Source organism: Oryza brachyantha, chromosome 5 (assembly GCF_000231095.2).
Source record: "Oryza brachyantha chromosome 5, ObraRS2, whole genome shotgun sequence".
Classification (NCBI taxonomy): Eukaryota; Viridiplantae; Streptophyta; class Magnoliopsida; order Poales; family Poaceae; genus Oryza; species Oryza brachyantha.
The window spans coordinates 724,299-738,549 of record NC_023167.2 but is presented as its reverse complement, the minus strand read 5'-3'; the positions used below and the strand labels follow the sequence as shown (position 1 = coordinate 738,549).

At 39.5% G+C, this 14,251-nt stretch overlaps 1 protein-coding gene across 1 annotated transcript; it reads left to right on the top strand.

Moving 5' to 3' along the window:
- The first annotated feature begins 8,795 nt into the window (after nucleotides 1-8,795).
- On the top strand, nucleotides 8,796-14,007 carry LOC102716692 (calcium-transporting ATPase 4, endoplasmic reticulum-type-like). Its single transcript, XM_006654865.3, has 8 exons — nucleotides 8,796-10,485; nucleotides 10,741-10,810; nucleotides 10,936-11,057; nucleotides 11,198-11,476; nucleotides 11,843-12,220; nucleotides 12,520-12,629; nucleotides 12,795-13,023; nucleotides 13,123-14,007. The coding sequence occupies exons 1-8, from the start codon at nucleotides 9,094-9,096 to the stop codon at nucleotides 13,696-13,698; spliced, it is 3,156 nt and encodes a 1,051-aa protein (XP_006654928.3). The 5' UTR covers nucleotides 8,796-9,093; the 3' UTR covers nucleotides 13,699-14,007.
- Nucleotides 14,008-14,251: the final 244 nt, after the last annotated feature.

Sequence of the window (14,251 nt, the reverse complement as noted above, 5' to 3'; positions counted from 1 at the left end):
GACCTAATACTAATCCTAATCTTAATTATAGTCATATACAATGCCTATAAATATAGGTCACCCTTGCACCTAATACTTTTACCGTTATTATTGGATTTATCTCTCGTGGTTTTTTCCTCTCCACCTTATAGAGGTTTTTTGATGTTAAATCCTATCTTTTGATCTATTATTCCTATTTTTTTCCCTGGTGACATATTCATGCTACGTACAAGTCTACTGCTTAGCAAGATATTTCAAAAATACCATCCTCAAATTTCATAGTGCAAGGTCAAAAATGGAGATAAAGGGAATTAAATATCTTCTTTTTCGTACTAACAATTTTCCAAATGGACACATGGTGCATTTCTTTTGCACAAAGAGACATATATGCACGTTTGATGTTGGCTTGCATGGAGAGTTTCTGTGAAATTTCAGGTGAAAGCAATAGCTGGAATGATGTTGAACAACTATGTACTTAAAGTACTTTTAAAGCGATGGTTGCATAGAAGAAAGAACTCTCAGGCAAGCAATTTAGGGTTCTTTGGCACAACTTGTTCCTCACGTCCACAAAATTGTCTCTTCGATCTGTGCTTTGATAAAACAATCGATCAAGTCCAATTATCCAAAGCATACCTCTGCATATATATGATTTGTTGACTTGACATAGATGATAATTTTAGCCGGCCGGCTAAACATTCTTCCAGTGGTAAAAGTTAGTTATTTTCCACCTTTTCTATGCATCAAGAATAATGAATTTCTTGTGAACTGTTTTTCATGTGAATTTTTTGTGTTACAGATAATTTCACATGTTTATTTCTTGTGTATCTGAAAGTTTTATCAAAGTGGAAAAGTTGACAAGAACTTGTGTTATTGTGATAGCTCCATAATCTATGTACAAGGCCAGAATGATTATCTTTAGATTTAAACCAAATAGAGCCTGTGTTTATCTTCCAATTGGTGATTAGTAACTAATAAACTGATGTAGACTCCATTATGCTAATTTAACAAACTTGATAGAATAGGAGAGATCCTTAGTGTATCAGAACTTTCCAGGAAGCAGCAGCAATCAGAGGAGATTAATTAATGTCCAATTATTTTTCTAAAGCATGCCTGATTGTGATTTGGGAGTCGGTAAAGTAAGATTAGTGCTAGTAGGAGGACCAGCTAGTTTTGAATTTTTAATAACTAATCTTACTTGTACTTCCTCCCAGTTAATTATCCACTAGGTTTAGTCCTAATTTAAGATGGAGATTGGCTGTAAATTATGCTTTGGGAGACCATATACGAAACTGTATTTGAATAACTTTAGTTCAGATCACCTAGGACAATGTGGCAGAATTAATTACTAATCTCTTTTTGTCCCATGGCTGCTAGTTGTTCACGCAGATACGCTGTGGATTAGCAGTAATCAATTGCTTCCACGATGCCTTATTATTGTGAGAGATTAGGGTACTTCTGATGCTCGAAACTATTTTGTGTCAACAAACTATCTTTCACAATGTAACTTTTATATCATGTTATCACATAGTCCACTTATTTCTCTCACAATTAGTCTTGTTTCACGTAAAGGCACTGGTTCTTGATCCAGAACTAGTTTCTTTATTTTAACTATATCTCTTTAATAAATAATCTATTATATTACCAAATTACTTATGTAGCATAGCAAAGTATAGATAGAAATTAATCCCTTCGATCTGCATTGCGAGTTGTGAGTGCCCTTAGTGGCTAAAATAGAGATGCAAACATATATACGTCGCCGTCAAATACAAGTGTAAAACAAAAGCAACCAACAAAATGTCACAATCGTTGGTGCGTGCCTGAATCTCAACTCCCAAGCAAAGTTCGTCAAACTCAACGGATGACGCTATTGAGATAGCAAATATTCATCAAATTAATATATGGTGGTCGAGAAAAATTAATATATGGTGTTGGACTTTGATTGGCTGAGTTATGGCTGATAAGCCGTGGAAATATGAATAAAATAAATAAATGGCTAAAGTTTATATCTGTACTATTTATGGTTCAAAAACCATGACTTGAAATAGGCTATGATGGTAAAAGTCAAAAATCAACATAAAAAACCAAATCAAATTTTGACAAACTAATAAGCTAACCATGAGAAGCTACGGGGTGATCGGTTAGCTTTTTCGAAAAAGTCTGATTGTATCTCTGTTAATAAAAAATACTCTTTTCGTCTCGTATTATATAGGATTTTGACTTTCTGTTTGTAATATTTGATCATTCGTCTTATTCAAAAAAATTTAAAAATATTATTTATTTTGTTTACTATTTTGTTTATTATTAAAAGTAGTTTAAGTATTACTTATAAATTTTTATATTTGTACTAAATTTTTGAATAAGACGAATGGTTAAAAATTACAAGTGAATAGTCATAATCACATATAATATTGGATTGATGGAGTAATTTATAAATAAAACTTTGATATACATATTTTTAGTAATCTAAAAGCCAAGAGTGAGAAATAACCTTTAGCGAAAATACTCTCAGATTAATTCTAAATTTAAAATTTAAATTTTAGCTGGCAGAAGATATGATTGCTAATTTTAATCCTGTGGCAGCCGATGACACACGGGTAGTTTGATCTGACATCAAGAGAAGAAGACAAACCAGAAAAGCTGCAAGCATTGACCTTGCATCTCCATCAATCAAAGTCTTTGGAATAAATTGGCTTTACTCTAATCTCTCTGTCTATCTATCTCCATGGTCGCCTTCTTGCGTCCAGGCTCTAATGACTCACGGTCTACTTGTTAGACTTGTGCAAGAAAGAAATTTTACAGATGTAGACAAAAGATGCATGGAACCACTTATTGTTGTTCCAAAGTCTGGCATTTCTTTGTCTATCTACCTAGCTATCAATCGATCTTTTCTTGCATAGAAATTTTGGAGATTATTTTGGAAGCGTGCGTCTTGTTGATTCTTAGGGACTGTTTAGACGGTGAAATAAAAATTTTTAAATGTCACATCAAATGTTTGATCGGATGTCGGAAGGGGTTTTCGGACATGAATGAATAAACGAATTTCACGGCTGGCCTGTAAACCGTGAGACGAATCTTTTAAACCTAATTAATTCATCATTAGTGTATATGGGTTATTGTACCACTTATGGCTAATCAAGTACTAATTGACTCAATAGATTTTCATTTTATCTATTTTTAATACTCTATTTAAGTATCAAAAAATTCGGTGTGATGTTTTTGGGTGAAATTTTTTTAGAACTAAACAGCCCAAGGATGGGCGGAGAATTTTGTGCCTGTTGCATTGCTGGGGACAAGTCAAATCTGCACGAAGTTTCACATAATTAGGACATCATCCTAGGGCTCTTTAATTTGAGGACACCACCTGTAAGCATCCTCAACAGCTCATCTAAATTTAGAACTCATCTAATTTAGTGATCCATATCTTTATTTAGATGATCATCTAAAATGGTTTCATTCTTCATATCTCTTCATATCTCTTTGTACTCCACTAGATCATTTATATATAACATTCTCTATATCTCTTTCGAGGATGGAGAGAGATCATCTGAATTTAAATGTTCTCTCCTAATATAGATGATATCTAAAAATAGATGATAGGATGGCACTCAGCTCATTTTGGACGCATGATTTTAAAAACAGATAAAAATACATGATTAAAATGTCAGGTATAAAATCCAATGACGAAAATTATTTAAAACATTGTGGTCATATGCTAAGAGCGAGAGTAGAGAGAGAGTTTGCATATATTGGTATTATCAAAGGAAATGAAAATCATGAGGTTGGACCATGTTTAAAATCACCGGAATTGAGCATATGAATGTATTCCGTAGGAATTTGCTAAGTCAGAAGAAATCTACAATCCAAGTGGCCTTGGTAGGGAAAAATACTATAGATTTAAATCCTCGGTATTTTGGGTCGTAGGATAAAACATAGGGAAAAGAATGTATGAAAAAACATAGTAATGCAAGTATAAAATAAATGATTGAAAAACACAAAAAAAACCATTGTAGTTTTGTTTGTTAACTGAGAAACCTTTAGGCATCCTTGAACAATTATTTGCCATAAGAAAGAAAAACTCGAGGTTTAGGTAGATTTAGGCCCCTTTGATTCAAAGAAAATTCATATGAATTTTAGAGGATTTTATTTCTATAGAAATTTCTTCACAAAGCCCTTTGAATCAAAGGAATGAACCCTATAAAATCCTATGAAATTCCTATGGAATGCCTCTTCCCATATAAGTTTTGGAGGAAATTTAATAAGAGGCAGAACCTCATAGAAAAATTTGTTTGAGTCTTTATCTCTGCTTAAATTCCTGTGTTTTTCCTATGGTCCAATCAAACGGTTATTCCTACGTTTTTCTTGTGTTTTGCAATTATCTTTTTTACACTTATATTTCTGTCAGAATCCTATATTTTTCTTATTCCTCCGTTTTTTTATTCATGTGATTCGAAGTGGCCCTTAAATTTTTCCTGCGATTTGGATATGAAACGTACGAAAAGTAAAATCTTCCTTTATTTTGTCTTACTTCAATTCCTTTGAACCAAACACTTTACAATGAATATTCCCATGGGAATTCCTATAAAACTCCCTTGATACAAACAAGGACTTCCTTTAAAAAAAAGTCTACAATCAAGGGGCCCTGATAGGCTACATGCAGTTCTTCTCTATTTTGAACAGCTATATATATTCAAATTACTGAAATGAATATTGTGGAACAAAAGTGTACAAGATGCATATATTAAAAAAATTCAGATAACATAGCATCCAATGAACTTTTTGTTTAGCCTCTTCAGATAGTACAGTCCAGCCCCTACCACCCATAGTTTGTCATCACTTCTCCAATTGTAATTATTTTGAGATCCAAGTGGTACAATCACCATTTGAAATAGACAAACACAAACAAAGATAACCATATCATTGCATTGCTTGAAGAGGACTACTGAGATACTATATTGTCAAATTTAATTGAGGTCTATTGCGTAAAGAAAACTATTTTCCACCAATAATTCGAAGCAGGTGACATTCTCATTGATAGTGTCACTATTAGTTAATTAAGCTCTGAAAGCTTTGACCTTGCTAGATGAGCCTATTGACAATGTTGTCCAGGCTCTTTAACAAATGGGGGTATCATTTTCTTCAAATCCAGGTAGCCCTTTCATGTATACCTTTACCATTCACCATCAAACAATAAAACTGCTGGTCCCTAAAAAGTACACTAAAAGAAAAAAAAATAAACATGCCACTCCAGTATATGAATGAATAATATTATTATGCCCATATTTGTTTAAAAAAATGTTGCTCCCATAATTACACGTGGCAAGCCCCCATTGGGTAGGGTGACGTATGAAGGGAGGGAAGAAAAGTCAAAAGAAAAGCAGGGTGGAGAAATGGAAGCCACCGTGGGTGCCTTTCTGTGCACCCTCCAACAAGATGGCGCACTACACACGTTCCGTGTGTCCTTGTTCTACGTGGAGCCCACATGGAAATCCTGGGGTGGGGCCCACACGACAGGTACTAGCACTAGCAATAAAGGCAGGCAGGTCAAGGGGCAAGGCAACAATCTGAGGGTCAAATTCCGGACGATTTGTAATGTGTGATTACAACAGCTACGATGGTCGAAGACGTCATCTCCACCAGTAATGTCCCATAATAAGGCCCCCATTAGTTTTTAAAAAGTTTTTTCAAAAACATCCCATTGAATTTTTTGGACACTTAAATAAAGCATTAAATATAGATGAATAAAAAACTAATTGTACAGTTATGGTAGAAATCTTGAGACGAATCTTTTGAGCCTAATTAGCTCATGATTAGCCATAAGTGCTACAGTAATCAATATGTACTAATGACGGATTAATTAGACTCAAAAGATTCGTCTTGCGATTTCTAGGCTAGCCGTGAAATTCATTTTTTCATTCGTGTCCGAAAATCTCTTCTAACATCCGGTTAAACATTTGACGTAACACTTCTCCCAAAAATTTTCTCAATCTAAACACCACCTAAGTTTATTTTTCGTTTTTCCATGTCTAATGTTTGATCATTCGTCTTATTTTAAATATTTGTATAAGGGTCTCTTCGTTTCACAGGAATTTTAGGGTAAATGGTTCAATTCCTCTAGTTTTTCTGTAAAAATCCTTTGAAACGAAGAGACCCTAAAAACTTAAAAAAAATTAGTCATGCATAAAGTACTATTCATATTTTATCATCTATAACAATAAAAATATTAATCGTAAAAAAATTTCAAATAAGATAAAAAGTCAAAACATTGTATAAAAAAATAAAGTTATTATAGGACAGAGGACAGCGTCAACAAGGAAGGATCCATGCAGTTTCTTCCATCCTGTTACTCGTAATTTACTCCGGTACATGGTAGGGTGTACACAACCGTGCCAGGCTTTGTGTACCTTAAAGGTTTCGGTGAAACCACTGCGGTACCGGCCGTTGAGTAACGCAAAATCATACCAAATTTAACTTAAAAAATTAAGTTATTTTTAGAATTTTATTCGAATTTAGAAGTGGTATTACCGTTGTTGTCTACCGGATTACTATAAGTTATTTGGTAACGGTGTGGTTTTGGCTACCCTGATCTATGGTGGTGATGCTATGCTCTGGGCGGTCTTAACAAGTGATTGTGAAAAACAAATTATAATCATTTATACTCTTAAATAACTATAATAAATAAATGATCCTTCGATTCTCAAATCTCATAGATTTGTAATGCGCCTATCCGTACCGTTGCAACGTGCCAATTTCTTTCACACAGCAAATTCATTCATCTGGCCACACTGCAGCGATGGTGGTTGATTCTAGTAGCAACAAGATATCTTGTTGTCATGCTTTCCCATTTGGGATTTATTTATTTATTTATTACAATTTTGTAAGCTGCTGTGATGGCATATTCTAGCAGACATTATCATCTCCATCGTTTGATTTCCACCTTATAAACTGCTGTACAAATTTGAAATTTATAACTTAATTTTAGGTTATTTATTGCAGTTTAATTTTACATTTGCATTTAAATCACTAATGGTATTTCTATAAATATTTATCAGTTATTTTTTTATTTTGCATCAGCTATAGGCAAAACGACGAGGATGAATTAAAGAATTTTCACGATGAATTTACTAATACTCCTATGTGTTTTGTGAATCTAATATAACTAGTTCAACTAACAAATGACAAAGTACAAACCGATTCTGTGGGTTAATAAGCAGACTTTTTTTTATGAGGTTAATAAGCAGACTTGTGGAAGATAAAGAACAAGAGAAAAAAAAAGTGTTCAATCTTGGTGTACAATAAGAGAAAAGCGTAAAAAGACGGCAACCAAAAAAAACCAATCCATTCATGGAATTGAATGACTGAATGATTCCATACCACTGGAAAAGAGTAGAAAAAAGCAACGCAAAGGAAGCTTTTGTTTCTCCTTCTCAATTGCGTAGGAGTAGGCTGTGTGCTAATTCAATTTCACCAGTAGATTTTGGATTTCTATGAGCGCTCTTTTTAAGCTTCCAAATGCAAAAAAGTTGTATACAAAAGTTTCTCGTCGGACCTTATAAAAAGATTTTAGAACCTATTTAATTTAAATATAAAAATAACAGATTTGATTCTTAAGAACTAATTTCTACTCAAACCATTGGGTTGGTCGAAATGAGGTAAAAAAGACCAAGTAAGAAATACGTGGATTCATTCCTGTTCCTTCATTTTTTTTACCCATTCAACCCACCTGAAAAAATTCTATGAATAAATGTGTAGATTTATTCTTATTCATCACTTTTTTTCTATTTCTATGGCTTGAAATTTCTCCAAACCAAACAAATCTTACTTTGTTGGTTTGTCCCCCAAAAAACTTCAAATCTATCCACGAAGCCTATATTTTTAGCGATTATTGCATTAAAATTTTAGTAAACTATAGCCAAAGAGCATTGAGATTTAAAAAAAATAAAAAAATATCGACTTTTAAGAAAAGTAAAATGATAAAGTTTTTTAGCTTAGATAAGTACTAGTTAATATATTTACACCCTCAAAAAAGAGCAGCGCAGGAGTACAGCACGCCTCTCATTTTATATTATAAGATTTTATGGATTTGATTGAATTTATACATGTATCAAATATATATATATAGAGATTTGTTAGCATATATATTAATCTAGATAATATTGAAAAAAATTATACTTACAACCGAAGAAAATAGTACTCCCTCCTTACCTAAATGTTTGACACCGTTGACTTTTTTATACATGTTTGACTACTCGTCTTATTAAAAAATTTATATAATTATTAATTATTTTTATATTATTTTATTTATTGTTAAATATATTTTTATGCATATATATAGCTTCATATATGTAATAAAAAATTTAAATAAGATAAATTATCAAATATGTATAAAAAAAAAGTTAACGGCGTCTACAGGAAGTGCTGTAGTAACATTTTAGCGTGAGGTTGATTGGTTGGTGCGGGTGCCACTTTGCCGCTGTATCGCGGCGACATCACCTCCAGCACGCCACGCCGGACGCAACGCATCGATGCGTCGGGCGAGCGGTTGAGAGTGGCCGCGCCGCCCGCCGCCCGCGAAGCTTCCTCACACCTTCCTCCCTCTTCCTTCCCCGCATCACCACTTCCCTCTTTTCAACTCTCTCTCCTCGTCCTCGCCGTCGAGATGGACATGATGCAGTAGGAGCGAGTACAAGAAGAAGGAGCATTGCATTCGCACCGCCCGCGCATGCCGTTCCCACCTGCCCACCACCACCGCTAGCCCCCCCCCCCCCCCACTCTACTCTACTCTACTGTACCCGTCTTCTTCCCCGACTCCGGCGCTGCTCTCGCCTGTCCGTCTGGGAGGATTCCGCATTCGTTTCTTTTCGTGGTGGAGGACTCTGTCTGCGCGGCGGCGCGGGCGCGGGAGCGGGCGATTGATCTCGAGAGTCCGGCCCCCGCACGCGAGGGGCTCGCTCAGCTCCAGAAAGATCACGTCTTGGCCGAGGATTTCTCGGGGGGAGGGGATTTTTTTTTTGTTTGTTTGTTATAAGTAGCGGGGCAAAGGCGATCCCCGCGACGCAAAGATCGCGTCTTGGACCGGAATTCTTCCGCATTGTGGTGTGGTGAGGTGAGGTGAGGATGGGCGAGGCCGGCCAGGACGCGCCGCCGCGGCCGCCACCGGAGAAGGAGTTCCCGGCGTGGGCGCGGGGGGTCGAGGAGTGCGAGGCGCGGCTCGGGGTCTCCGCCGCGCGGGGGCTGTCCTCGCAGGAGGCGGCGGCGCGGCTGCGGGAGCACGGCGCCAACGAGCTCGCCGAGCACCCGGGCCCCACGCTGCTGCAGCTCGTCGCGCAGCAGTTCGACGACACGCTCGTCCGCATCCTCCTCGCCGCCGCCGCCGTCTCCTTTGCGCTCGCGCTCTCCTCCTCCGCCGGGGCCGTCACCCTCTCCGCCTTCGTCGAGCCGCTCGTCATCTTCCTCATCCTCGTCGTCAACGCCGCCGTCGGCGTCTGGCAGGAGACCAACGCCGAGAAGGCGCTCGAGGCGCTCCGCGAGATCCAGTCCGACCACGCCGCCGTCCTCCGCGACGGCGACTGGCTCCCCAGCCTCCCCGCGCGGGACCTTGTCCCGGGCGACATCGTCCAGCTCCGCGTCGGGGACAAGGTCCCCGCCGACATGCGCGTCCTCCGCCTCGTCACCTCCACGCTCCGCGTCGAGCAGGGCTCCCTCACCGGCGAGACGGCCTCCGTCAACAAGACCGCGCACGCCGTGCCCGCCGACGACGCCGACATCCAGGCCAAGGAGTGCATGGTCTTCGCCGGCACCACCGTCGTCAATGGCAGCGCCATCTGCCTCGTGGTGCACACCGGGATGGCCACGGAGATCGGCAAAATCCACGCGCAGATCCACGAGGCGTCGCAGGAGGACGACGACACCCCGCTCAAGAAGAAGCTCAACGAATTCGGCGAGGCGCTCACCAAAATCATCGGCCTCATTTGCGCCTTGGTGTGGCTGATCAATGTCAAGTACTTCCTGACGTTTGAGCTCGTTGGCTGGACGCCGACGAACATTCGCTTCTCGTTCGAGAAGTGCACGTACTACTTCGAGATCGCCGTGGCGCTCGCCGTGGCCGCCATACCAGAAGGCCTGCCTGCTGTGATCACCACGTGCCTTGCACTTGGGACAAGGAAGATGGCAGCCAAGAATGCTCTTGTCAGGAAGCTTCCAAGTGTGGAGACCTTGGGCTGCACCACCGTGATTTGCTCCGACAAGACCGGGACGCTGACGACGAACCAGATGTCCGTGGCGAAACTCGTGGCGATCGGTGATGGTTCAGGGAAAGTTAGGAGCTTCAAGGTGGATGGGACGACGTATGATCCCCGGGATGGTAGAATTCATGATTGGCCTGCTGGGAGGATGGATGCAAACCTTCAGACGATCGCAAAGGTTTCTGCTGTGTGCAATGATGCCAGTGTGGCACATTCTTCACATCAGTATACTGCAACTGGAATGCCGACTGAGGCAGCTCTAAAGGTGAGAATCAGTAAGCTGTATGCTATTCCTGTTTTGTTAAATGGTCCAGTTTCTGGAACCAACAATATGATGCATGGTTTGCTACTCCACTAGGTGCTTATTTTTCAATCATGATTTCAGTAGTGTAGGAACGTTACCTACTGAAAGTAATGTTCTGGCATGTGTGGGTTCAAATTCAGACAATGCTGCTGGATGTTTGGAAACATTCTGTTGCAAAACTCTGATATAACCGTTTTTTTTGTTGGTTTATCCTAGGTCCTAGTTGAGAAAATGGGAATACCTGAAGGAAAGAATGGATTGTCGTTGGATCCATCTGAAACATTAGGTAAGCAAGAGGTGCCTTTTGGGCTTAGCTTAGTATGGCCTATCACTTCCAACTACATGTTTCTTAATTAACATATGCATTTCCATAATCTTGTAATGAGTGGATATGAAATTGTTTGCTGACAGGCTGTTGCCAATGGTGGAGCAATGTTGCTAAAAGGATTGCTACTCTTGAGTTCGACCGTACAAGGAAATCAATGGGAGTCGTTGTTAAATCCAAATCAGGAAGCAATGCTCTACTTGTCAAGGTGTTAATTCTGTATTTGTTGCTATTTATGTATGGTCATCTCTTACTAAAACTGCTGGACATGTAGTGGTCACTGTATTTTTCATATGTTCCCGTGAGTGGCATTGTCATTAGTGTCTGATTTTGTGTTCTTAATACCAGGGAGCTGTTGAAAACTTGTTGGAGAGGAGTAGCCACATTCAGCTGCAGGATGGTTCAGTTGTCCCATTAGATGAGAAATCGAGGAAAGCTATTTTGGAAAGTCTCCATGAAATGTCAATTAAAGCTCTGCGCTGCCTCGGTTTCGCATACAAAGAGGATCTAGCGGAATTTGCAACTTACGATGGCGAAAACCACCCTGCTCACAAGCTTTTGCTGGATCCAGCCAATTATGCAGCAATTGAGACCAATCTGATATTCACTGGTCTTGTTGGCCTAAGGGTAAGATGATTATGCTTCTCATGTTTCCAACCATATGGAGATTCCATTCTTGGATCCACAAAATATGCATAGCCAGTGTGCCGTTACAGTTGTAATGGAATGAACTTCAAGGCATTGCGCCTTTGTGAAACTTAAATATAAGGCCTAAATAAGATTTATTCAACTAAGATATAAATTCTGTAGAGCTAGGATAAGCTAATCCAAGCAAGTCGAGTCATCAATGATATGAAGCCTACAGAAAGTGATTCTCTGGGGACCAGTATTTAAGATCAATGATCATCTTGTGTAATTTTGTTTTCTTGGCAACCTATTTTTCTTCTTACAATATTAACGTAATCTTTCTCATTGATGTTTCAAACATGACAGGATCCTCCAAGAGAAGAGGTCTTTGATGCTATTGAAGATTGCAGAGCTGCAGGCATCCGTGTTATGGTGATAACAGGAGACAACAAAGAAACTGCTGAAGCAATATGCCGTGAAATTGGCGTGTTTTCACATGATGAGGACATTACCATGAAGAGCCTTACAGGAAAGGAGTTCATGGCACTTGAGGACAAGAAGACACTGCTGCGAAGGAAAGGTGGCCTGCTGTTCTCTAGGGCAGAGCCTAGGCACAAACAAGAGATTGTGAGATTGCTGAAAGAAGATGGTGAAGTTGTTGCTATGACTGGAGATGGAGTTAATGACGCCCCTGCTCTAAAACTGGCTGACATTGGGGTAGCAATGGGAATTACAGGCACTGAGGTATTTACTTAATTTTCCACCGTAGGTTGTTTTCAACCAGAGTTTTCTTTCTTTAATTTCCTGTTCAGAAAAGTACAGGCCTTAGAATTTCTTGTCATTTCCCTTTCAGTCCTTTTTTTTTTGTTTGTTAGCTCTTGCACTTGTCTGTCAATACTTTCAGCTAATGTTCTAAACTTGCTTTGAATTTTTTAAATTAAACTAGATATTTTCATGTCTAAAGAGGACTGATGTCTGCACATAATTTTCTGTCCAGCTTATAACTTTGTATTTGTATCTGAATCATCATCTTTTTTTTTTAGGTTGCCAAAGAGGCCTCTGATATGGTACTAGCTGATGACAATTTTAGTACAATAGTTGCTGCAGTTGGTGAGGGAAGATCTATTTACAACAACATGAAAGCTTTCATCAGGTTTGTGATCTCACAGCCTGTTTTTGTTGCTGTTCTCACTGTTTCAGATACATCATTGCAGTGTTCTTTTCATAATCCACCTACATTTGCATCTCATAGTTGTAGTAAGTTATTATATTTTGTGTCTGTTCTGAGTATTCTCATTGTTTTTCTTCACTGCTACAGATACATGATCTCCTCAAACATTGGTGAAGTTGCGTCGATTTTCCTAACTTCTGCTTTGGGTATTCCTGAGGGGTTGATACCTGTTCAACTTCTATGGGTGAATCTCGTCACCGATGGTCCTCCTGCAACTGCATTAGGTTTCAATCCACCAGATAAAGACATCATGAAGAAACCGCCTAGAAAGAGTGATGACTCGCTGATTACTCCCTGGATTTTGTTCCGATACCTGGTAATGATCTTTCCATTCTTCTATCAGTTTGGACTTAGAACTCATTTTCTTGGCCTTACAGTTTGAGATGATTTCTCATGATCTATACCTTGCTCGCAGGTCATTGGCCTTTATGTGGGGATTGCCACCGTGGGCATCTTTGTCATATGGTACACCCATGGATCTTTCATGGGCATTGACCTCACTGGAGATGGTCACACCCTTGTCAGTTACTCTCAGCTCTCAAACTGGGGCCAGTGCTCTACCTGGAACAACTTCACGGTTGCGCCTTTCACTGCTGGCGCTAGGACTTTCACCTTCGACGATCCCTGCGAATACTTCCATGGTGGCAAAGTGAAGGCGACGACGCTCTCGCTGTCTGTCCTGGTGGCGATCGAGATGTTCAACTCGCTCAACGCCCTCTCTGAAGACACCAGCCTCCTCAGGATGCCTCCTTGGGTCAACCCATGGCTGCTCCTCGCCATGTCGGTGTCGTTCGGGCTTCACTTCTTGATCCTCTACGTGCCGTTCCTCGCTCAGGTGTTTGGCATCGTGCCGCTCAGCTTGAACGAGTGGCTGCTGGTGTTGCTTGTTGCATTGCCGGTGGTGCTGATCGACGAGGTTCTCAAGTTTGTGGGCAGATGTACAAGCTCATCAGGCCCCAAGAGGCGATCAAAGAAGCAGAAGGGGGAGTAAAAATTCTAACAGTGATTCAGACTCATCAGTAACAAAAAGAAAACCAATCAATTTGTTGTGATCATGGTAACAATGATCACCAAATGATGTTTATTCAATAGAAATATGTCCAATATACAAGAAAGTTCCGGAGAAATTTCTCAAAACAGATCATCACTCTTTGGGAAGATGATTATCTTTGCTGTTCTTTTATTCCTTGTCCTATATACAGCAAACCAGCAGGCAGCAGCCTTGTTCTGTTGGTAACATTTTGCTTCTGTGAATTATTATATATAGATCAAATACGTAGAATCAGTTATTACCTCCCAAGTTCCAGATTTGACCATAAATGTCTGCTTACTGTTATTATTATGCTTCTGAGATAGCTCTGGCTGCCCAATGCTCGTGAATTAATTCCCTATGGCGAATTTCTTTCCATAATCTAAATGTGTATTACCATTTTATTAGGTATTTAGGTGTGCATTATCACAGTATCTATCAAGGTTTTGATCAAACCAGATTACCCAAAGAAAGAATAGGAGTAAATTGCACTGTACCATCTTTTATTATCTAA